This window comes from Leptosomus discolor, chromosome 9 (assembly GCF_034619465.1).
Source record: "Leptosomus discolor isolate bLepDis1 chromosome 9, bLepDis1.hap2, whole genome shotgun sequence".
NCBI classification, from domain to species: Eukaryota; Metazoa; Chordata; class Aves; order Leptosomiformes; family Leptosomidae; genus Leptosomus; species Leptosomus discolor.
Genome location: NC_141399.1, coordinates 41232301 through 41257744, shown reverse-complemented (window position 1 = coordinate 41257744; position 25444 = coordinate 41232301). Strand labels below are relative to the sequence as shown.

Sequence of the window (25444 nt, the reverse complement as noted above, 5' to 3'; positions counted from 1 at the left end):
AGTTTTTCTGGTTATTTTGTTTGTTTGTTGTTTGTGGGTTTTTTAATTAAAGAAAAAAACACCTAGGAAAAAAATGGAAGTGCTGTTGCTGCTTCAAAGCAAGAGGTGGTATAAAGCATGCAGCTTGGAAGAGGTGTGTGAGCACCCACAGCCCATGTATTCACAGTCACCACAAGGAACATCTCTGCTTATAGAAAGCAGATTAAAGAAGAGAAAGTGCACAGCGACGGGTGTTAATCTGCACCAGGGGAAGTCTACAGCACAGCCAGGCTGGTGAGAAGCCAGCCTCCACCATGTCCCAAACATCTCAAGCACAGTTCGGGTCAAGGCCAAAGGGGAACAGTGCTGGCTAAAACCATGAAAGAACTTGTCACTGCCCTGCCACTGCTGTCTGCTGTGTGGCCACCTGTCTCTGCAGGGCTTTATCCCCGTGTGGGATGGGAGCACACGAGGCGTTGGTGCAGGCTGCTCGCCAGTGCTCTGCTCTGAAACACGAGCGGGTGAAGGAGGTGGCTCTGGACAGGGCTGTGCAGAGGACAGCTTGTCACACACAGGGCCATGGGAGCTGTGGTGGTGGCCTGAGGGTGAAGGATGAAGGTGGACAGCCCACGGCACGGGGCAGGCTCTGCAAAGGTGGAAGGGTGTGCAGCTCCCCGTGGGCACCAGTGCCTGAGCGAGGGGCACATGCAGAGCGTGGCACGGCTGCAGGCTGGGAGCGCTTTGGGCTGTATTCCTGCTCCGGTCACTCCAGGTGGGCACAAACCTCCTGCACAGGGCAGTCGGGGTGCAGGAACCGTGTGCTGATACAGAGGAAGAGAAACCACCTGGGCAAGGGCTGTCCTCTGCGTTACACCTGGGGTACCCTGAAACTCACAGCGTGGAAAGCTTTGGAGGAAGTGTGATGGACCATGGTGGAGGGCGTTGCTGTGCGAGGCCGTGACTCCTGTTGTGCTGCAGCAGATGGGGTGCATTGCAAAACACGAGAGCCACAACTGCTGTGGGTCCCCAAGCTGTACAAAGATACCCCTGCTTTGTCTCTGCAAGGAAAGGGCCCCTGTAAAGGGTTTATCAAAGAGGCAGAATACAAAATCCGTGCAAACCAGCCACACTTGCGTTCACCTTCTCTACCAGCCGTGATTGCTGGCAGCTGGGTCCCTGCTTGATGAAGGAGCTCAGCTTTGGGCAAGGGGTTGTATGTTCCCACCCCTGGAGCTGGAGGCACTGGGGAGAGTGCTGCTGGCTACGTGATGAGGGATGCACAGTCTGAGCTGGTAGGTACGGTCACGTTGGAAATGCGTTAGTAGGAGCTGTGTGGCCTTGGGGAATTTTGAATCAAAGGTGAGGTGAGCTTTTGAAATGCCATCTGTGTTTGCAGGAAACACTGGTGTTCGCAGGGAGGGAGGAACTGCTGAGTTGCCTCCTGTTTGGGGGAGGGGGGGTTAAGCTGGGAAGTTTCATGGTTAGAGCTACAGTTGGACCTGTTGACGAGTTGGGTTCAGGTGATGAATTGCACAAAGTGCCTTACTGGGACGGGGCTGATCTTGGAAAGCCCGTGCAGAGATCCACCACCCCCAGATCTGCTTCAGGGTTCAGGGTCTGTGCCTCAGTGCCATGTCCTCCTTGGGTGAGCCTAATGTGGGGGGGGCGCTGCCTGGGTGCTGAGCAGGCAGAGCTGATGGATGGGGTGTTTTCTGGGATGATTTGTCACTGTCTTAGAAGAAACAGAGATGGTGACCTTGTAAGTGAGCAACAGCAGTCGCAGCTGCAGAGCACTGGAGCAGGTCTGCCCTTCACCTAATGCTCACGTCAATGCTCCTTTTCAGGCATGAGCACACGACTGACCTCAAGTGAGTGGGCAAACTGTGTTTTTATTGCTATGAAATGACACAGTTTACTGACAAAAGCAGATTGGGCAGCTGCTGGGGATTTTTAATCACAGAGAAGATTCAGTGGTCTCTGAATGTTAATCTGCACTGTTTACAGCATCACGTTGTTGCTGCAGCATGTTGTTTTTCCTGTGCAGGAGTTAAAAACTGTATTTTAACACGATTTAATGATGTATGATTATTAACTGGCTTTAAAAGAGCATCTATGAAAATTACAGTATTTAGGAGATATTCAATAATTTTATTTATGTATATACAATGCACATCCATATACTTTATATATAAATACGTCTAGCTATGCAGGATATGTCCTACAGGAAACAAAGGGGGCTGGTGACAGTTTTGCATAAAATTTTATGATGTGGTTTTCTGGCTTTCAAGATATTGCTGATTTGCCTAGTTAAAAAAAGAAGGAAAAAAAAAAAAAAAAAAGCCCAAAACAGTACTTCAGAGACTTGGTTGTAAACTTTCATATTCAAATATCAAATGACTGTATTATCATTCTCTTCTTTTAGTGTTAACTAATCCAAAGGAAAAAGACAGGAAGGGCAGATAAGGCGTTGGGATGGGACTCGAGGGGATGGCACACCAGTGATGTCTGCCGACAATACCGCAGTGGATGAGTGTAACAGTGGATAATAGCTGTTTTACTCTCACTCTTAGCGTGTAAAGTTTAAGAGCTCATGGGCCATCTATTACTTTATAATCTAGAACGGGGGCTTCTGGAAAGCAAAGAATTAAAAGTGAAGTTGGCCTTTTCCAAACCTGTAAGAATTTGCTTGCAGAAACGAGGCCAGAGGAGTGCAGCACCCCAGATTTGGTCTGCAGAGGATTCCAGACTCGCTGACTCCATTTGGGATTGCTTGCCCCGTGACCTTGTAAGATGCTCAGGACTCAGATAGATGAAATCAGCTTTCGCCCTTTAAAGCAGTGTAAGCATGCAGACTGCTCAGAGAAGGTACGACAGTGCTAGGACTTAAAGATGCTTAATTGGTTTATGGAGCTAAACTCCTTAAAGCACTTAAGCCGCTGTGAAAAGGGAAGCTGGTTTAAATCCCCGATTCTCCCTGCTGGAAGGCGAAGCACAAGTGCGCTATCGGGTGCCCGAGCCAAGTTCTGGGCTCGGCTACGACTCTGCTACTGTGAAGCAGCTGGGCAGCCCTCCAGAGGGGGTGGATTTCCTGGATGGCACAGAAGCTGCTATGGTCAGGACATCTTTTTCACCGGTTACTTTGGACTAGTGAAACAGTCTGAGAGGCTGCTGAAAGCAGCTGTGATTTGGGGAGGTCTGAGCACTCTTTGACTTACCCTAGCAACCAGAAAGTGAGAGACCCATGAGAAATGGAAACCGGGTCTGTTCACGTGTGGTGCCTTTGTTTCTACTTTGTCAGGTTTGGGTTATTTCTTGTTGTGTAGTTTCTGCTTCAGCTACTGGCTCTTGTTATGTCTTTTGTGATTAAAATGCCCATGATTTTCTCCCTAGGAGAAAATATAGAATCACTTTTCTTTTTAATTTTTGTGCCACTTCCTTGCACTGAATTCAAGTCTTCATTTCTGCTCTGCACATTATTAGAAAGATGCTGGAGCTGCTGGTCTAGCATCCATCTCTGCAAAGCCATGTAGGAGGTAAAGTCCCTTCCCTAGTCTGTCTTCTCCACTTATGCAGCCATGATCCCATCAGCCCTTTTGCCACAGAGGCGCACCAAGGCGTTCCCACAGATTCGATCTCTTTGATATAGTTTGTGAATGCCTCTGGGATTCAGCGCTCCAGGCAATGTCCAGGCTGTGCTGGGTGCAGCCAGGCCGGCATGGGGAGGAGAGTCTGTGCCACAGCCCTTCCACCCCACCTCATGCAAGCTGGGCTTGTACATAACCTGGCACGAGCTGCTGTGAAGATGAATATTGTTTAATTGGGTTTGAGTTACTGAGCCACACGTGCTATGTAGTGCAGCCCTGTGCCACTTGCCACACTGCCTCTTTGTGCCCTCTGTGAACTATCCAGCGATTATTTGGTATTTGTTTCTAGGCTATTGTTAAAAACAGTGAATACACCTGGTCTCAGACCTGCGCAAGCACATTCCTTGCCCACAAAACTTCCATGACTAAATATTGGTGAATGACTGGCAGATGTACGAAGACTTCCCATTCTTCCCAAGCCACTAAACAACTTGTCAAATTTAATTTTTAAAATGTGTACAGTCTCAGCTGACAGCTGTGCTGTGCAGCAGCAACAGCAAGGCGAGTGCACCTACCCACTGCTTTCCCAGATACACTGCAAAGTGCAGTGAGAATACTGCCAGACCCTCCCGAGAGCCATCTTGCCTGTTACCAGGCTGAGCATGGTGTTACAGACATAATTGAAACTTGGCTGGAAGTTATATGCTGGTTATTAATATACAAAGATAGAGAATGTTTAGATAGGACTGGCAAGCACATACAGGAAAAGGCATAGACTTATTCATGAGTTAGTGTTGGAAGAGGACTCTGTTGCTCAAGGCTCAAATGAGCTTCCCCTTGCCTTTCCCATCCAGCAGTCGCACAACACACACACACACACAAAATTAGGCAATATCCCAAAGACGGGATACGTTTCCCTTGAGGAAAAGAGGAGGATTTAAAAGGCTTGGGCAGTGCACTGCGGCATCCAAATGTGATTGAAATGTTCAAAGTTGACAAACTACCGCGATGAAAAGCAACTTGGAACTAAACAGAAATTGGAGTGAGATTAGAGGAGACTTCCCTGAAGATGTTTAATGGGTCACAGAGGGCAGGTTTTGTCCCAGACGGCTGGATGGGGGCTCATAAATTACAGTTCCTCTTTTGCCCTTTTCTTTTTTCTCCCCTAAGAAAAGGAGAAGCAGGGGGCCTGGGAACTGCAGATACGTAACTGGGACTTGAGCAATGAGGTAGGCTTTTTTTTGTAGCTAAAGACAAGGTTAAAATTGTGTAATTTTGTGAAGCATAGGTTAAGCTTGCAACATGACTGAAAAAATCTGTTTAATTTACTGAGAATGTACCCAGACTGACACGTGACATTGAAAAGGTTAAAAAAGACAGGATACAGTTGATCTTCTAAATTATTTTTTTTTTTAAAGTCCATTGAAAGGTGTCCCCACTTTTGAAGTTGTTGAATTTATTTTCTTTCCTTTGGGGAAGAAGGGGACAGAAAACCCAATAGTACACTGAAAAGCTTTTTTTTTTTTTTTTATGTCTTTAATAGATGGCCAGAGCCAGATGCCTTTTTATTAATGTGTTAAAATACACATTAAATTATAACCCTGTTATATTCCTTTTTTTGTCAACGCCTAACTTGAATATTCTTTACAATACTCCTCTTTGTTACTGCTCTGTGGAGCAGATAGGTAAGGTTCTTTCTGACTAGATTATTGTGTGGTAAATAGATAGCATCCGAAAGGGTTCTATAATAAACAAATAACTTGGATAAACAAACTGCCACAATCCCTAAAAAGATGCTTGGAGAAAACGGTCAGCATCTGAAATACAGCTAGGGGTATCTGTTGCTCCATGCTCACATGCTGCCCCCAAAACCCCACACCCAAGACTGTTATTTGACAATTCCTCCAAATCAAGGGTGATTCAGATACCAGTTCCTTCTTAGCTAACCACCAAACTTCAGTGGTTTGGATAAAAGGGAACCATGGTCTGAGTCATCCAAGGTTAGCATTTGGTTGGCAAAACCAAAACCACGCCTGCAAGATTTTCTAAAAGTCAAGAAACCTCTGCCTGTCTGCCAGAAAAGTTACCACAACTTGTCTTGCTTTCACAAAAAAACCATGTACCACATGAGATTTTGACTGATAAATGTAATGTGGTAGCAACTGAACTGTGTGCTATGTCAGTTTTCTTTGTATTTTGGGTTTTTTACCGAGAAATCTGTCTGCGAAGAGGCAGCAGCTATTTTTTCGCATAATTGCATCTGTTTCAGAGAGCAGACAGATGTTGGGCTGAAATTCATTATGATATTCATAAATCCCATTGGGCTCTGATGACCTAGTAACATATAGCTACTGTTCCTCGCAAAGTGCTTAAAATGGTTGCCACTTTGAAAGAAGAAATAACTTTGCAGAAGATGGGAGGGAAGGGAAAAACTTGTAGCTAGGCAGATGGCTGCACAACAGTAATATACATTAGTGATATAACATGTATGAGTTCAATTTATGTCAACAAATGATCTCGCTCTTAACTTTGCGAAATTGCCAGCCAACCCTCGTGCGCTGGTGTTAACCGTAGCATGCAGGTACTGTGGTGGTATTCAGATACGAGGCATACAGTCAGAGTGAAATACATGGTGACGTAGGGAAAAAGATCGGAGCAGGAGAAAGGCTTGTAGGGAGTCAATATAATAAACCAGCTTTCACACAGGGAAAGCGTTATCTGTGTGGTTTGTGTATTGCTGCACAAAATTGCAACTGACGATTCAGTTGGCGCTGGAACTGAGAGTCCAAAAGCTAGAGGTGCAAAAATATCCTCATTCCGGAAAATATGGCACTTCTCCCTGAAAGCGTTTGCGTGGCTGTTGTTGGGGATAGCGGGGATGTGTGCTGGGCTGACGGGAAACGGGAAACTTCCAGCAGCAGCAGCGTTCTTGCTTAAGAAACTCTGAAGTGCTGTGCTGAAACAATGCTGTGAAGTCATGGGTCGTGCAGTGAAAGAGGGTTATCAGTCCCGCGAGTTCCTCGTGCTATCTCTGTGCCATGTATTGGGCCACGCTTTGCTCAGGCAGGCTCATTTGTGTGCGATTGAAAAGAAAATACGTTTCTGCAAGAGTCCCAGCGAGCAGCATTCGGGCTAACGCGGGTTTTGTCGGAGACCTATATTTTAAGTTTTGCCCTGGGAAATGAGGTGGACATCCTGGCTGTGATTACAGTAGTGAGAGGCACTTTTTCCAGCTTGCCTGTCCGCTCAGGAATCCTCTGGGAAGGAAGCTGTTTGGTCTCATTTTGGATATCCTGTGAAACTGAACTAGCACGGCTGCCAGGAACTGAAAAAAGTTATTTGACTTTTAAAGAGCTGAAAACTACTGTATGTGCTACAGAGTATTGTACGGGAAATGACTGTTTTGGTTTGTTTGTCTGGATTTCTGGTATTCCCAGTTTACTCAAGGTAGTAACCCCATCTCTCAAACCTAATGCAGCAGCCTCTGCAAAGTGTAAATCTGAAGACAGATTCAGGTTTAAATATGACCTTCTGGCCCAGCCTTAATGTGTTTGGAATGAAATGGATTTTTCTTCAGTTCAAATAGGAGAAAGCATGAGAAATATTTGGAGCCTGATCCAACAATCCATTGAAAACAAAGACATCTTACTGTGATTTCCAAGCACTGCAGGGATGGGTAACAGAAATACTGCAGTTATGAAATGGATTGTGTTGGGGGAAGGGTTGGTGGTTCGTCTCTTTTAGCATCCTTTAACTAAACTGGAGTGTAAGTAACTGGGTGTCCATGGCCTGAAACTTAAATCTTTTCCCCCACAAGCCAAAGAATTTTTGCAGTAGCTGCACTAAGTTGCACTGGTATTTTCCAAGGTGTGACCTGATGAAAGTATTCTCTGCTTTTCTGTGTTCGTCAAATACTACTCGTGCCACTGTGTGACAGCCACCAAGCTAGCGTGAAGACGTACTCAAGCTGTATACAATTCTAGACAATTTTTTCAACGTGTAATCTTGTTCTTGATAGTCTAGCAAAGTCACCCATGGAACTAAACCATGCTATAATTGGAAATGGAAGGGGACAACTTTGAAGTTAGTGACTGGCCTAATAAATCAAGATTATTTTTTTTTTGTACTCCAGGACTTCATAAAAACCATGAGTAACAATAAATCTCTTCCAGAATGATGCTATAAATGATAAAGAATTCAAGCAGCAGCCAAAAGACCCTACCCATGGATGAATGTTTGGCTTAACACCATGCTACTGTTACCACCCATTGACTCTCCCATAATCAGCATTTAACAGCTGGTAATCTTCTGATTCTGGTGCAACCAAAGAAGGACAAAATGTTTTCTGAAATCATTAAGCAAAAAGATTGGCCGCCTTTTTCGTGCAAGCCAGAGAGAGTTTCTGGAAGGGGAGGGTGAAGTCTGTAGTTACAAGCAGATTTCATTGGCTTTTGTGCCACTTTGCTGCCTCTCAGCTAGGGGCTGTGCCCTAAAGAAACAGTGAAGACTTGTCTAAAATCTCTAGATCATACAAAAAACAAAAGTTGTTGGCAATTTTATAAAGGGTTCTTATTCTGGGAGAAAGGAGCTGATGGCTGGGTGTTAGAGTCTGCATCAATCTGACCAGGCACCTCTGGCACTGGCAGAACGCAGTTTCCTTACAGAAGGTAAGCAAACTTCCAGCAACATAAATCTCTCTGGGAATGTTTTGGTGCCAGGGAAAGCTGGTGTTTACAGGGATCCTATTTGACTCCGGAGCAAGCGCTGGGGAGCTGTTGCAGAGAGGAGTCCTGGGGAAGGCTGGCATGCTGCGGTCAGGCTCTGGCTCTCTGCCATGGAGCTGGGAGCTGGGGAACCACAAAGCTCAAAGAGGGATTTGCCTCCTACCTCCGTAGCAGAGAGCCTAACTTGAGCTTTGGGGTTTCCGAGCTTGCTGTTGTAGAGCTGGGATTTGGATCCTGAAAATGCTGGGAAGCGTATGCAGAGGGTTGGCTCCGGAGTCACAGACGTGGCATGAGCTGCTGAGCCTGGCTGTTCCCGCAGCCATGGAAGTGGCAGGGATGTCCATTCACTGAGCAGCATCGGGGGATTATTTGAAGAAGGTCCTGTGTGTCTGAGTTTTTTTCTCAGTGATAATTTCTCTGAATTTACACTTTGGAGAACTAACAAATGCTGAAAAGAGTCAGTTTGTCCAATTCAGACCGAAATCACATTTTAAGAAGCTGTTTATTTCCTGCAGACCGGAAATCCTGCTCTCTTATGAGTTATCTTGTTGATTGGGTTTTTTTTTTTTTTTCCTTTGCCAGCTTCACACCTGTAGCTGAGACCCCAGCGTAAACAAAGCTAAAGGAAACAAGCCAGCATGTCAATTCGAGCCTCGGCTTTAAACACCCTCTTCCTTTGCTGCGTGTCACATCTGGCAGGGGCAATTACTCTTACTACTAGTATGATTATGGACCCAAATCTGAGTTGGAGGGGGAGGAAGGGGGGGCCAGGCAGAAGAGCTCAGGATAGGCCCGTACTTCTGGGGTACAACAGCATTTCCTTTGCTGAAACAAAGGAAGTTCTTCCCCCTTCACGCTTGTGCTTCCCTTTTAATGCAAAACATCCTTTGCATGCACATGGACATTTGAAAGGTTTTTATGTTCAGGTCTGTGGCTGCTGAATTTGGCTGCAGGGGTTTGACTACAGCTGTTCGAGAGGAAAGCTGTAGTTGTAGCATTTAATTGTCTCTTGTCTTTATCTTGTGTTGGTTGGTTTTTTGTTTTGTTTTAATTAAATTTGTTCTTAGGGGATCCCGTTCACTTTTTATTACTGATAAGATGACTGTGTGTTTCTAGTTTATTAACATCAAGTTGCACTAAGGCATTGAGCCTCCCGATTCCTGGGAGTTATTCTGCCGCATGGCTTCATGCAGAAGAACAAGGTGTGACAGTCTGCTTGCAAGTTAGCAATAGCACAATCCCCCCCCCCCCGTCTGTGCGGTGCTTTGGGGAGGGCTGGAGCAGAAGCAGGGCACGAGGCCGTGGGGGACACTTGGAGCACAGTTTCTGTTTCTGCAGAACCAGTCATCAGGCTGGTGATAAATAGCATGGGGCTTGTGAGTCTGGTTCTGCTCTGAGAAGCAGCCTTGTCCTGGTGGCATTTTCACCCACAACAGGTCTGCTGTGAACATCAGTGACAAAAGCCGCTGTCGCTTCTGTTAGAGCTGCAAGGCCTTTATGGGGAAAAGAGTCACTGCCTTCTTCGGCAGCAAGGGAAGAATTGCTTATGAAGCTCTGCCCGCAATGGTGCGAGTGGGACTGCAGCGTCCACAGAAACTCTACCAGCAGCAGGGCTCAGTGGAGAGAAGGCAATGAAAGGTGGTGTTTGCACGTAGCAAAAAGGTACCGAGCCACGCCTGCAGAAATACTACAGGCCATGTTATACTTCTGGAACCAGATTTTCATATCCTTTTTGGGCAGAGCTTTCTGTCGAGTGGAAATTAATCCTCAGGTTGGAGCACTTGCCAGAGGTGAGCAAGGCAGATAGGATTAATTTCAGCAAAGAATCTAAGAGATGGAGCAAGAGACAGGGTGTTTGGTAGATGACAGGAGGGAGTTTCACACCAGTTCTCACCAGGGAAGCAGGAAGGAAGTGGAAAGCTGCAGGAGACAAAGGACATCCCAAAGGTTAGAGAAGAGATAAAGAGGGATTGTGAGAAATAACACGAACAGAAAGGCTAATGATGGATTTATGTAAGGCAGGAAGGCTACAATGGGGAGCAAAACTATGGCTTAACTTTGTCAAAGGTGACGTGAGGGCCAGAGTTTTCCAAACGCTACCCAGGGAAGAGCAAGGGGCTGGGCACGGAGAGGGGCTTAGGCTGGGCTGTCACCACGTGCGGGTTCTGCCTCAGTTGTGCACAGCTGCCTTGGGTATGTTTAGTTCTTCAACATATTTATGCTTTAAATCAGCCATCAGCCTCAAATCTGTTAGCGGCGCATCAGTACGCTGGCCTACAGACAGAGGGAGAGCAAAAAAGGCAGCGTCGCTGTAGCCGACAACGTACCCAGCGTGGGCTGTTTTAAAGGAATACTTTGAAGTCGAATGATGCATCAGCGTTTCTTTCAAGGAAATTGCTAAACGCCTTTATTACAACACTCCCGCTCCACCGCTGGTGTTGCGGCCGCTGCGGTGTGCTACTGGGCACCGAAGGGGCTTTGACCACTTGGTCTTGATTTCACGTTTGTGACTGTGAAAATACCGATTCCCAATGCTGGCCCCTTTCCTCGCTCTCTGCGAGGGGACACCGGCCCCGCGCTGAGCAGCGTCCAGGCATGTTTCAGGACCCCACCTCGGTACCGTGCGTTTCCACTGACTTTTCTTTGTAAATACGCGGCCCGAACCCACCGGCATGTCCTTCCACCCCCCTACGATGCAGCCGTACGCTGTTCTTTCCGCGGTCATAATGACAGGGCGAAGAAGACCCTAAGGAGCGGCAGGGCTCCCGGTAGCTCGCTGCAGCCCCGGGCACCGGCTGGCCCAGGGGGCCGCCGCGCCGCCCCCCGCCCCAGGGGCTCGCTGCTGCCGGCTCCCCCCGCGGCCGAGGCTGCCCTGGCCGCCGCGGTGCCTCCGGGCCGGGCGCTGCCGCCGCGGGCCCGTGTCTGCGGCGATCGTCCCCTCGAGGAGCGGCCCCCGGAGCGCGGGCACGGGGCGGGAGGACGACGCGCGCGGGGCGGCGGCAGCGCGTGGCGGCCGCCCCCGCCGGCGGCGGCAGGTGGCCCCGGCCCCCCGCGGCACCGGCCCCCCGCGGCCCCGCACGTCACTTCCTCGCAAAGTTTTTTTTTTTTTCTTTTTCTTCTTTTTTTTTTTTTTTTTTTTTTTTTTTTTTTTTTTATCCCGAGGAACTGTCTCGGCCAAAGTTGCCGGCAGCGGCCGCCCGGCCCCCGGGCTGCCTCCCTGCGCGCCCGCCGAGCGGCAAGGGCTTTCCGGCTGGCCGGGCATGCCCGCCTCTCTCCGCTCGCCGGGGCACGGCCGGGCCGCCGTGGGCCGCCCGCGGGACCGTTAGCTCGGGGGGGCGCGGCGGGCGGCACGCCGCCGTCCTGCGCTGAGCGCCATGGCCCGGGACTGCGCCGCCCGCAGCCTGGACGGCATCGACCTGGCGGCGCTGCGGGTAAGGAGGGGCGGCGGGGCGGGTGGGGGGGTGCTGCGGCGGGCCCCCGGCGTCCCCCGGGCAGTGGCACCCCCCGGGCAGTGGCACCCCCCGGGCAGTGGCACCCCCCTGGGCCCGGGGCTGCCCCAGCCCGCTCCTCGCCTCCGCAGGGCTGCGCTAAGACTTCGCCCGGGCCGTTGGGGTTTGGTTTTCCCTCCCCGCACCTGAGGGGGTTCGCCCTGCCTGCGGAGAGGCGGGGTGCGTGTGCGGTGGCCGTGGGACAGCCGGCGCCGCGGCGTCCGAGGAGCGCGGGGCGATGCCGTACGTGCCGCCGGGGAGCGCAGGCGGCGGCGGGGCGGGCGCGGGGCGAGGGCTCTGCCGGTGCGCCCGGGCGAGCCGCCCTGGGGCCGGCGGGGCCGAGCGGCTCTGCCCCGGCTCGGGGCTCCCCTGCCCTGTCGCCCCCTTCGCTGGGTGGCGGTGCCACGGGAGCGCCGCTCTGCCCGGCCGGGAGAGTTTCACCGGGTGGGCTCGTTCCCGTCCCGAGATAACAAGTAATTCCTGCTGACATCCCGAAGGTGAATGCTGTGAAGCAGCGGAGAGAAAACAAATGAGAAACGAGGATTTTCTGGAAGAAAATACGTGCGTGGGGTTTTAGCTTTTTGGGGGTGTGGGGGGTTGAGGTTTGGGGCTTTTTTTAAATTTTTCTCCCAAAGCTAAAAAAGTCAGCGTTCACCTAGTTTGCTATGAGTTTTTATGCTCTTGTGTTTTTAGATTTTTAACATAATCCAAACTTTGGCCACATTAAAAGCCACGCTGTTGGTGTTTCACAGTACAAACAGTTAACAGGGTTGTGTATGGTGCCCCTTAGTTCCCCTTCACTTTTTTACGTCGTAACTGACCACCTATCAACCCAGTCCAACCAAGGCAGGTTTTTTTTTTTTTTTTTTTTCTGGAGAACTCTTCACAGAAGAAGAGGGAAGAGTTCAATTGTGGCAAAAAAGCAGTCAGCCCCAGACAGTGAAACCAAAGCAAACTACTTTCTAAAAATATCAGGAAAAAAAAAAAAAAAAAGAGGGTTGAGAGAAGCCTTTGCAATAATCACATGGTGAGGAGGGTGTTCCAGACCAGAGGCAGAAAGAAGAAAGGCAGCAGAGACAGTAAAGTTTGTGAAGATGGCAGAAGGCAAGCAGAAGTTATAACCTGGCTCTGCTCAGGGGAGTAAGCCAAAATAATGGAATTTCTTCTTTAGAGCTGTAGTAGATGAATCTTATCTCCTTCAATAAATGTTAAGAAGCCAGTGTAAGTTCGAAAAAGGATAGTGCTGCAAATCAGTCAGCAGGCTTTGTGTCAAGACTGTCCAATGCAGAAACCTCCCAGAGGCTGTAAGCACTGAAGTGTCAGCCTTGGCAGAGGAAGGGACAGATGTGTCCTCTCAAAGGGAACCTCCTCAGCACATCAGCAGCCTTAGTTTGGGGTTTGTGCTTAGTGGGAAATGCGAGGTGGGTGAGGCTGGGGTGGTCACTGTGTAAAGATGGGTGCTTTACCTTTGCCTTGTCTTACGTGTTCCCGGGGCCAGTGGGAGCTGCCTGGTGCTGTGCTCCCACCAGCCTCGCTGCGGTTGGGAACTCCAGCAAGGAAGCACAGCTGTGATTGGGGTCGTTTTCAAACTGCATGAGCTGGTCTTGCTCCCCTCCAAGTCGGTGCTCACCAGGCAGAGCTTTCCAATTCCCCTGGAAAGAAGTGGTTTGCGCTGTAGTTTCCAAATGCTGCCAGAGCATCTTGTTGGGGGCCTTCTACCCTGGGTATATCAGGGCAGTCAGATGGTTAAAAAGCCTCTAATCTCTGCGTTACGTATTGAGGTGCAGAGGCCCTGTGGAAGAACTTGAGCTTCAGACGTGTATCTTGTTTAGCTGTGGAGATTGTGAAAAGTGCCTTTTGGTTGGGCTGTTGCTGTGTGCGTTGGTTTTCATTCTGCCTTGCAGAAGAGATGGATGTGGCCTGGGTGCCTCTGGGTCAGCAGTCTTGCTCTTGTCGTTTGAGTACTCTGCAGATGACTTGCAGGAAAGCGAGAAGGCCACCGTATAGTACAGTGCATTACAGTAATTAACCTCAAAGTGATGAATGTTCAGGCCAGGATTTTGCATCTGTCAAAGTGAACCTAGCAATTTGGCAGGTGCTGGCTGGTTAGATGGACCACAGGGCTTAAATGGTAGCTGAGAGGAAGCGCTACATCAAAGATGATACCGAACTCCAAGATAATTAAGAAGTTGGCCCATTGTGAAGAATGCCAGCGAACGATGCAGTGCTGATATCCAAGCAAACAAGGGCAATCCAAGGACCAAAGTCAGAGCCCAGATTAATATCCTTTATGACTCTTAACAAGGCTCGGTTCACTATAATGGTGTCCTGATTAAAAGAAGAGAGATGGCCAAGTATTTTGGCTGCATTCAGAGCTGTGCAGGCTTGAGACGTTAATGCTCAATAGGCTAGCAAGGACAGGGTAGGATTTTCGCTATATTAAAGTTAATGCTAACATTTATTTAGATAATTGTTTGGGGTTTTCCTAGAGCATCTGAAACCTTTAGGTTTAGCTATTAGGATGCGAAATCCGAATGAAATTGATTGGAGGGAGAGAAGCTGATTTTGAGGCACATTAATTTATTGTGTACACTTAATAAATAAGCATGGAGAAGAAGAGAGAGGACAGAGCACGCATTTAAGTGAGAGGGACAGTTGCAAACTCCAAGTTGAAAATGCAGGTTAGGTTCCTCTAGGTTTCTGCACAGTATGAACACCTCTTAATTCAGCAGTGCTACTTTCTGCAGAAGGGGTGTGAAAACAAGGTGCTGCTCGTGCTTCCCCTGGAGGAGTACAGTAGGTGTTGCGCACAGAGGCCCTTGTCTGGAAGAGTTCCTCGGAGAGTTGCTGTGTGTTTTATTGCACGGGCCATGTGCAACCCACAGCGCAGCTCTGTGGGAAGGTCGCACATGAAGCAGAGGTTTGTGCCGCCCGCCTGTCGCTTTAGCAGCAGCGATGGATTGTTGCTGGCTTGAGCTTGGCTGAAACAAAGCGTATGGCTTATTTTTATATCCAAGACTAGAGGCAACGAAAAGCGGAGAAATGAGAAGGAAGCAAAGCACTTTGCGAAGTTCCCAATGTTGCAAGCGTTCTTATGTGTGTGCTTAGCTCCGTACACGAGTCATCCCATTAATTTCCTTTTGTGTGAGGGCTTTTGGAATTGGGGTTTAAGTCTAGAAGGCCATGCCTTACTACCTTGACTTGGAAATAAGAGACAGAAAAGAAATGACTGGCCTGTGCACGGGTCAAAAGTCAGTGGTTTGATCTAGTTTATGCATTTTCTTTTTTTTTTTTTTTTTTTTTTTAAATAGGTCTTGTGAGGTTGACAATCCATGAAGTATAAGATTGAAACTCATTTAACTTAAAGGCAAACCCAAATGAACTCATTAGTACTTTCAGTTGTGGAAGTCTGTGCTGTGTTGCTCTGACAGTGAAAGCTATTGCCGTTCATCATGACAGTTGTGGCAGTAAAGGCAAAATCTGCTCAGAAAAAAGCCTGTATGTTTTCGCTGGGATTTTGCCGAGGTAAACATTTTATGTATCAGATGTGAAGAAAGCGTTATTTATATTAAAAGAATAACTCGTAAGTGAAGTGGAGAAGTAGCTTGGTACATTAAAAAAAGGATGTTTTGGAGCCGGGGTCATAGAAATTATACTTCTGAGATAATGTTTTTCTGTGTCGCATCCCTCAGCAGTACCAATAGGCATCAACTGACAGGGCAGATTGCTGAAACAGATGTGGTAAAACTGACACATGGAGTTAATAATATTTTATATAAATCTCTCAAATGATATCATCCCAAGGAATGAGCGGACTGATAAATGGCTCAGCCAGAAACCAAGAAACGGGTCTCTTGAGTTCTTAATGTTTTTATATAAATCTCTCAAACGAGTTTTAACTGAAGCGACAGATTTCTTAATGTGCTCAGTCATGCAGGAGTGAACATTTACGTGCCCATGCCTTGCAACAAGATGGTCTTCCTATATCTGAAAGGCTGCAACGCCTCATTATTGGAGAAGGACATCTGCCGCAGTGGTTGGTTTTAGAGCAACTGGTGCTAAACCAGTAGGGTGAAAGTGGTTCATGTGGTATGGTACACTGATCACCTGACGCGTGAATCTTTCATGTGAATTAACAGCAATCTAGTTTGGGTTCAAAGCCGAGACTTCAATATATCAGGCAAATTCACCTTGTTATGTTTGCCAAACAGGATGATTGGGTGTTCTCAGCCTACCTGTAGTGTTAAGATTGCCTGGGATGGTACATTTCCCTTTCGTAAGGTAACTGGGCTCAGGTGCTTTATATAGTATTTTTTCAATTCTGTTATTTAGGTTCTTTGTTACATTGCTAGTGCTAAGTGTTTCATAGCAGAAGACAGCAGCTCAGCCTCTAGGCTAGCTCAGTGTTTTGAGGCTTAGGAAGCCTGGAGTTTATTCGTTATTCTGCTGGTAAGCTGAATCAGTTGAATTCTTGTATTCTTCACACATCTCCATTTATTTGCTGTTTCTGCCACATTGCCACGCTACAAATCTTCACCGAGTTGTTTTGTATATAGAGTTTAGAGCAACCTGGCTGAAAACTTCAATATTAATGTATTTCTTACACAGTTATCTGGCTATTTTCACTTTAGCATGTAATACAGAGCATTAGGAGATGTGCCACAAATGTCTTCATTTTGTTTGTGTACAGTTGTGCTCCGTTATGAAGTGGTTGCTTTGCTGCAAATATGTTATTTCTTCTTTTTGCAGGACCCTGCGGGAATATTTGAACTGGTGCAGGTTGTTGGCAATGGGACATATGGACAAGTCTACAAGGTTTGGATGCCTCTTTATGATGCTGTTCTTGATAAAGCTGTTTTTCCTGAAGCAGAAATGAGCACCTTTCAAGAAGACTGGCAACACTGTTCCAGCAGTAGCCTGTTTTATCTTGCTGTCTTTTCTGTGTGATGCAAAATGGCATCACCCGTGAAACTCTGTGCCCCTTCCTTCTGTCCTGTTTTCATGTCTCTGCTGCCACGGTTCAGAGAAGTGTGTTGGCTTTTGTACTGACTTCCCTCTGCCCTGTTTTATCTGTCCTGTGGTTATTTTCTCTTCAAAATTATTTAATAAGTGGCTGGCGCAAATTAACGTCAGTCATGGCTAAATTTGGCCTGGATTGAGTGGAGAGCTCAGCTGAGACTGACACAGCAGTACTCTTCAAGACAGAGGTGTCAATTAACCCTGCTCTGCAGGCAGGCTGTGAAGTTTTTGATCTCCATTATTACCTTTGTCGCTGTGATTTCAAAGCAAAGCTGCCACTCAAGAAACTACAGCGATTAAACATTGTCTCCCATAACATGCTGTGTACACTATGCAACACACACCTTTATTTAGTTATAAGAACTAGCCTAGAAAAGTATTCTTTCACTGTGAAACCTTTCCTAAGAGTGATCTAAGAAGAGAAATTAGACATGATAAAATAGGGAACTGAGTCTGTGTTGTTCCCATTTGGAGAAAGAAGACAGAGGAAGGAAAAGTCTGTGCTGCTGAACCCTTGGAGGTACATCAGAAGAGTAACTCCACTGGAGGAAGCTGTCTGATCTTGCTTCTCCCCCAGACCCCACTGCCAACAAGCTCCTGCTTTGTACTGGTGCAGGCTCTTTCCGTGTTGATCCCCTATTGCAGGAAGAATGCAGGAGGGGGCCCCGACGGAGAAATGCAGGACTGTTCCTCTTTCTCTGATTCCAATGCATTGAATGCATGTTATGTTTCAGTGTCCATCCTCTGGTGGCAGATCTGCTGTGATTGCGTTTTGATTTTCCTTTGAAGCTATAGACACTCTTTCAAAGATTCTGGAAAATCCTCTGCAGAAGCAATTCTGGGGACTTTCTGCTTTCCCATACTACGTTTTTTTAAAAATTATTTTTATGTCAGAAGCAGGATCTTTCTCATGTAACTCTTTGTTCCTGTATTGTTTCTGAGATTGTCATTCAGATACTGAGGTCAGTACTACCAAATTAAAAATAGAGCCTCGGGTTCACATAGACAGATTAGAAGCCAGGAGACATTCAGGGGTGCTGTGGTCTGTGTAATCACAGGGTTTTCTACCTGTAAAAAGATCCTAAAGCTCCCAAATGGCCTCTGAAACAGTTGCCTTTCTTATCATGCCTGGATTTATTTTATATTGGGAAGGAAAAAATTTCAATCTAGTCATCTTTGAAGGATGTTGAGAGTGAATCAGCTGCTTAATCATGGCAGAAACAGGAAGGAGCAACAGAGTTTGCTTCTGCTGCAAAAGAAAATGTTTTCAGCTATCGTATGGTTCGCTAGAATGTTAGTTGCCAGAATGTGTAAGAAATATTGACAATGACAATCAGAAATTGTACTCAAAGGCTGCTGTCCACTGAGCACGCAAGAGGCCAGGATCTGAAAGCTTTGGATAATGGGTGATTTGAATCTTGGCTCATTCTGCGCTTGGACTAGCTGCAACATGTAAGGAAAGCACTGAGAGATGGGGTCTTGCAAGGCTGAGGGCGCTGAGGGGAAGCTTTGTGCACATGCATCACGCGACAGAGAGATGATGGACTGTTTGTAACCCTGGCTCTGTGCAAGCACACCCATAACAAAGGCTTTGTTCATATAAATACGCGTGATCACTGAATGCAGGGTGTTTTGCTGAGGCTTGCTTAGGGGATGGAGCTGCTGTTTGCGGGTGGATGACAGTGAGCCGTGCAGCTGAAGGAGACAGATGATGATGGCTCCAAACTGCAGGTAATGAGCTTGGTCTCTGTTGCGAACAGTTTGACACAGTCCAAAGCTCCAGTGTGTTTGGAAATACCTCTGCAGAAGATGCTGAGCACCAACTGAACGTACTTAGGTGGTATCTCACTGGTCCTGGCCTTGCAACCAGAGCAAATGTCTGTTTTCTCTGAAGGAGGGCAGCTACCATGGAACAACTGCTTCTGAAGTGACCATAAAAAGTTAGGCTATGGTATTCATTTTTCTCTTTCGCTGCTGTGTACTATGTCCTTCAATCTATACAATGCTAGGAGCAATGGAGTGAATTAGGGACTGCTGGAGTCATTGTGTAGTTTGTCTAGTATAGGCTCGTGATTATAAATATTTAAGTTACAAAGTAATCTCAGTTATCCACATAATGTGCTCATGTCATTAGAGCATGTTTTTATTCTGCAGAGGTGTCAGAATCTTCCATACGTTCAGAAACTACACATAGTAGTTTGCACATAATCAAAGCAAAGCTTATTTCAGGCTAAATAAACTATGTCCAAGATTAGTAAATTGCTTGGTTGGCTGTGAAGATGATTCATAAGGCTATATGTTTTAATATATGCAGCTCCGTAAAAATGAAAATAAAATTTAGAGGATTCATCATTAGATTTGGAAAATAATGTTTAACAGATTTATTGAAGGAGAGTATTGTTCGTACTGAATTATTCCAGACCAGTTCCAGTTTAGTGTCTTTTTAAATGAAATGGAAGAGGTATAAATTGTACCCATGATAATGCTAGAGCTGTCTAGAAATGTTATGAAGTTGGAATTTGCATATAATAACTGACTAAAAGCTAGCAGATTTTTTGACAACTTATGAAGTAGTAGGACGTAAATATGCCAGTACTGGCAACTTCAGCCTTTTGGAAAGTATGAATTGGATATTAAAAAAATCAGATGGTACCCAGAAGTCATGAGACTTAGGCTTCGTTATCTCTTGAGATGACAGATGACTTTTTCAGTTAATTGCTGGCTTCCGGGAGCTTAAAACCTGAGGAACAGTGCTATGTAAGAGGCGATTCTGAATAATGTTATGGAAAGTGGTAGCAGAGAGTCTTCTCTGAAGGCACTTGGCAGTAATGCATTTGCTGGTGGTTGGAAAAGTAGGAGCATTTACTCTTTCATGCCTTTGTGTCCTGGACTTTGAAGTGCTGAAGGTCAGATTGTGTCCAGTCCCTGCACCATCTCCACTGAATGTATATGGGAAAGAGAAGTTTCTGGACTTCCCATGAGCTGCTTTGTGCAAGGGCTGTCTGTCTTCCTGGGAACTCTTGAGGCCAGGGACCAGAAAAACTGTGTGAGGGACATGGGCTTGCTCTCCAAAGTGTAAGGGGCTTTTTTAGAGCTGCTGATCAGTAAGGACCTTCAGACAGGGCAGAGCAATGTTTTGCATCGCGTAACTGTTGGTGTCATCTGGGAGGAAGTGAGATTGCTGAAGGTGTCACCCGCAAGTTCTTGGGTTTTGCTTCCTCCCTGGGCTGCAGCTGCGGTGCCTTGGAACACCCTCTCGCAGGCTGCCTGGGGAAGTTTGAACCGGGTGTTGTTTGGGATGGCAGTAAAACTGCAGAAGATGATACAGGAGATTTATGAACACCATCTTTTTTAATTTGCTAGTAGTTGCTATGTGATTGTGACATGGTGTACTGTTAAAGGTGGTACCTTTGAAAGCATTGTGAAGCTAAAGTCTGTGGCTGTGTGGTCTGCTCTTAGTGTGCTTGAGGCTGTATCTTGCCATGTAGGTATGGCTGTCAAAACCTGACAGTGTTGTGATTTGAATAATTCTTGGCCTACTCCCGTTACCTTCAGAAGTTTTATTATATGGATGGCTTGTTTTCCTTCCGTGGTTGGACTCTATTGCTAAGAAGAGCTGGATAGTGATCGTGTTAATCACTCTTTATGTAGAACAGTTGTATCTTGGTCTGTGCTTGTGCATTTAGTAATAACTAAACTGTAAGTTGGGAGGAGTGAAATATTTTTTTTGCAAAGACTTCAGCTGTTAGTTTCGTATTCTTTGAGTTGTGTGTCTTTAGTAGGAGCCTGTAATGCATTTTCTAGCTTTTAATTTTCAGTGCAGGGTCATTTTTCTAATGGGTGAATGGGGAAAAGGAGACATGGGGCAACTGAAGTGGGTGCTATTTTTTAAGTATTTGGGTCAGACAATTTCTCTTGAACTCTGGAAGAGGCCATGGGACTCCGAGTTTATGGCTGCTTTGGTTTTTTAGTTATCAAGATAAAGAAGAATTGCTCCTAATCCTACTCATTTAGGTGTGCTCTGAGAGTCCTCATCCTTCTAAAAAAGTTTTTATGGGCCAAATGAGGTCATCAGCAGCATGTGTGCAATCTGCTTGTTTTCTGATGTTGAGAGGCACCTGACTGGAGCTTTTGACTTCCTTTGTCTTAATGATGTGAATTAGCCTGGTCCTGGGGTTGGCGTTTTTGAGTGGCCTAGGAAATGAGGGGTCACTGTCTTTTGCAAGTTCCAGGAGCTGACGTTTTTTGGAGTATGATCTTGCAGGCTGATGATAAACTGCTGACAGATTTGCAGCTGCTGTGTGTGCAGAATGGTTGTATCTTTAATGGAGTCTGAGGGCACAGGGAACTGGAGCGAGGTGCTCTGGTTTGAGGCTGTGAGAATCAAAAGGGAAGAAGTGGCTTCCCAGTAATGCAACTGATGAAGACGAAGCAGTGCTGTTGCTGAAGCAGCCCTGCCTTCCTGTAGTGGCTCTGGATAGCTTACGTTTTTATTTCTGTGTAGCCGTGTAAGACTGGATACAGAAAGGAAGCAGGTCTGAGTAAGGAGGTGTTTGGTAGGGGTTTTTTGGGTGGTTTTTTTTTTGGTTGGTTGTTTGGTTTTTTTTTAATATAGCTGCTTCTTGGAGTTGAATCATGATTCAATTGTCGACATGAGTTATGAGTTACTCTACTGTTGATGTGCAGTGGCAGGAGTATAGTAAAGCATAAATACAGCTTTTCAGTTTATCTTAAACAATTTGGAAGACTGCTAAGTTCTTCGTGATTCATTTCATTGAATAACTGGCTGAAGTAACTTAGACCAAGTTGGGAGGGGCGGGGGGAAGCAACATGGTTTTTCTGAGGCTTGGTACTGTGTGGAAAGAATCACAAGACCGTGCTAAGTTATGAAGTGTTAAAGTCTGTGGACTGTGTTGAAAACCTTAATTGATGGTAGCACCTCAGGCAGTTACTGGAAGGTTAAATGTAAGAAGCATTACAGTTAATGGTCAGTGCAACCCAGAAGGTGAACATGTACAATCTGAAAACTTCATAAACTGTCCCTTCTGGGGGTGGGTCAGAAGTAGCCACCTTCTGAAGGATGTGCCTCGGGACTGAAATGCAATTTGAGAGTCTCCAAACTGCTGCAAACAGAGACGTTAAAAATGTCATGTCGTCTTGGGGTATTTTGTTATCATTTGTGGTCAGTTACAGTTTTCAAGGCAATCATAGCCTTCAAGGCACTCAGATTTTGATGAGTCAGGTAGGGAAATCAGTTGTTCTTTATAGAAATGACAAAATGCTACTTTCTGTTTCACTGGCAGTTGGTAGAAGTGCTTGTTTGTCTATTCATTTTCTTTATTTGGGTTTAGTAGCATAGCTGACTATCTTGTCCACATGAAAAACTAGTTGATTGTTGTAGGCAGCAGTGTATAAAGAAGTATTGCTGCAATGTACTGGATGGAGTCAACAACTCATTGTGTAGATCCTTGGTTCAGCAGTGCAAACAAATAATAGAGATTGTCTGCTAATCCTGGTAACAGGGATCTCTTTCAGAAATAAGTTTGAGCTTTATATGTGCTGCTGCCATTGTAATAAGAGCTGAAATGCTGTGGTGCTTATGAATGGGTTGCCCTGAAAGCTTAGTCTATACAACTGTAATATCAATACACTAGAGGGGCATGGTTTGGTGTTTCAATATTTAACTTCTTCATGCCTCTGATTTTTAATAGTACCTGTGAAGTCTGCATACTACTAGATGTGGAGATTATTATTCTCTCAGTTGCCTGCAACTCCTAAATACAATCTCATACATGTCTGCATGCTTTTCTTAAAGTTTCCACACCACCATGCTGGTCCTTTTCCTCCTTTGTCAGAAAGGATATGGAGTTGGCAGTGCACCCTTGCAGGAGCAAGGGCAAACTGTGCCTTGGGTGGGCTGCATCAGCAAGAGCATAGCAAGTGAATCAGGGGATGTGATTACTTCCCCTGCTCTTGTTAGGCCACCTGGCATACTGTGTCCCATCTTTGCTCTTACAGTTCCAGAGAGACATTAGGAATCTGGAGAGGGTCCAACAGAAGGACACCAAAACATTTAGAGTGTTGAAGAACTTTATGCTGAAGAAGGAAAAGGCCGAAGGAATTGGATTTTTTTTCAACCTAGGGAAGAGAAGGCTGAGAGCAATCTAGTGGCAGTCTTCAAATGCTTCAATGACGGTTTGTATAGAAGATGCAAGTACGGGGATGCACAGGACAAGAGGAACCAGGCACAGGTTGCTTAGGCAAATTCCATCTGGATGTAAGAAAAAAATTCTTTACTGTGAGAACAAGCCAACATTGGAATAGGTTTCCCAGGGTGGTGGTGGAGTCACCCTTGCTGGAAATATCCAAGGCTGTTTGATATTGTCTTGGGTAACCTAACTTGAGGCCCTCCTTTCGAAAGAAGGTGGGACCATATGTTCACAGAGGTCTTTTCCAATCTTAGTTTGAGTACAGGACTTTGATTACAGGACATGTGAATCTCAGTGGACATAACATACCTACTATCAATCCAGCCTACTACATTCTGAATGACTGACTTGGAAAACACAAAAAAAAAGCAAGGCGAATGACTTTTATTTGAAATAAATATATAGAATAGGTAATGTGTCATGTGTATCTAGTTGTCAGAGCCAGGAGCATTTTTTTTCCATAGTGTGTGGAGGTTTGGCGTTTTTTCTTTGGTTTTTTTTTTGTTTGTTTGTTTTGTTTTGTTTTGTTTGTTGTTGTGGTTATTTTTTTTTAATCTTGGCTTCCCTGCTTACTTGCATGGCAATGCCAAACTATATTCAGCACTGGAATTTAAAATAATGGATCATACATGCGAAATTAATTAGCAAATTGTGAAGTCCTGGTTTTAGTTAGTGAATATTTCAGAAGAATTCAATTAAGATTCTTAAGTGTAGGACTAGTTTATCAAAAATAGAAGAGTAAGGATGTGAAAAAACCTCTCAGCTGTGGAGTGCTTCTATACGACAAAGGCTCTTTGACTGAGCAGAGCAATGTATAATAATTAGATGTGCCATATCAGCCATTGGAGAGTAGTAAAATCCTTGCAAATTATTTGTTGGCAGGCCTGCCACTTCCACTCCTCTGTGTTTTGGACCTGAATGTCCATGTGGGAGAGTGCAATGAATTTTCATCCTAAACTGGTGACATTCTGAGCTCATGTTGCATAACGCTTTGAGTGTTGGCAGTGGGACGTGCTGTTTTGAAGGTAAGAGAACATGCTAAAAATGCGCTGGTGATACTATGAGCACAGTAGGAAATAGTTCAAGCTCTTCATTCCCCACTCAAGCGCTTTGCTGTACTTTAAGCACCTCATTAGTGACATTGATTCTAATACACCTGACTGCTCAGCAACATCCAGAATCATGCCTACGTGAAGGTATGCATCAGAATGACCAGCGCTTTGTGTCCCTGAGTTTTACAGTACCTGACCTACTCAGAAGTATTTCATTGTGTACATTATCTCTTCAAAATACAGCAGTGGGGTTGGGGGAAAACTTGTAAGAAATTGTCCATTTGCGGTCAAAAAAACCTCCCAGACATGTAATGGGCTGTTGGAATTAATGAATGAATGATAGGATATTACTTAAGCAGCAGAAAATTTAGCCTGTTTAGAGATGTTTGAGATTACCTCCGTTGCAAGTTGGCTTTAGTAACTGTCCTTTTTCTGAATTAATCACAGAACTTCAGCGCCTTGCAAGCACACATAATCCTATCTCCTTGTCTCTGATTGCTTTGTATAGCTCCCTGTGAATGGTACTTCCCAAGTCTGCCTTAATGACCTGAAGAATGCAAGTACCTTTTTTTGTAGGTACCAAAGTTGCTCTTCGGTACCGCTGGGCTATAGCTAGTAGAGCATAATAAAAGAAACATATCAGTTGGTTTCCTAAAAATACCGATAGCTTCTTGTTGTTCTTTTTGTGTGTATTTCATGGACTTATCCAGCATTTGGTGCTTTAAACTTGACAGTGTGACGAATTGGTTTAAAGAACTGTGTGGAGCGTGTGCTGTTCTCTCCCCTTGTCTGCATAGGCAAGATGTCACCATAGTCTTCACCAGCAGTAGATATTCTCTTAAGTTTCGTGTCCAGTCTTCAGGTGTTTTTTCATAAGAATGTGTTTGAATTTGTTTATACTTGAGGAACCCAGATTTTTTTGTACAAGAATAATCTGTAATAGTGCTTTATAGGTTGCTCTTCGAGTATTAAAGTTTGTTATGTTGAGCCAAATAGTTAAGTCCTGCAGGATGAGATCTTGGGGACCAAAAGATAGTTTCTGGGATATTCTTTAGAGATCTAAATTGTGTTCCTTTCCTGAAGGAGGCATTTTACCTATGTGTTGAATAGGGTCTTCAATAATCCTGTAGCAGTAGTGCTTTGTTGCAGGTGTCACTGGAAAATCCAGCAGCAGAAGTATCAGTCCACAAAGAGGCAAATTCTCCTGCTGAGGTCTTAATGGATCGATATTTTCCATGGGTTGGACATAGTGCAGCATTTCCAGCGTGCACAGACTGGCAACTGTGCACAGTAGGACTGTTGCAAAGCTTTCGCTTTAGCTCCTGTTTCACTTCAGCAACCTGAGCTCTGACATCTCCTGCTAGGGTGTCTGCTGCATTGGCGCTGTGG

General features: G+C 45.8%; 1 protein-coding gene across 1 annotated transcript in view; it reads left to right on the top strand.

The window, feature by feature from the left end:
• The first annotated feature begins 11661 nt into the window (after positions 1 to 11661).
• NRK (Nik related kinase) overlaps positions 11662 to 25444 on the top strand; it is a 103276-nt gene continuing 89493 nt past the window's right edge. Inside the window, exons 1-2 of the mRNA XM_086470547.1 lie at positions 11662 to 11718; positions 16525 to 16590. Coding sequence (XP_086326673.1) covers positions 11662 to 11718; positions 16525 to 16590 — 123 coding nt within the window. The remainder of the gene's footprint in view (positions 11719 to 16524; positions 16591 to 25444) is intronic.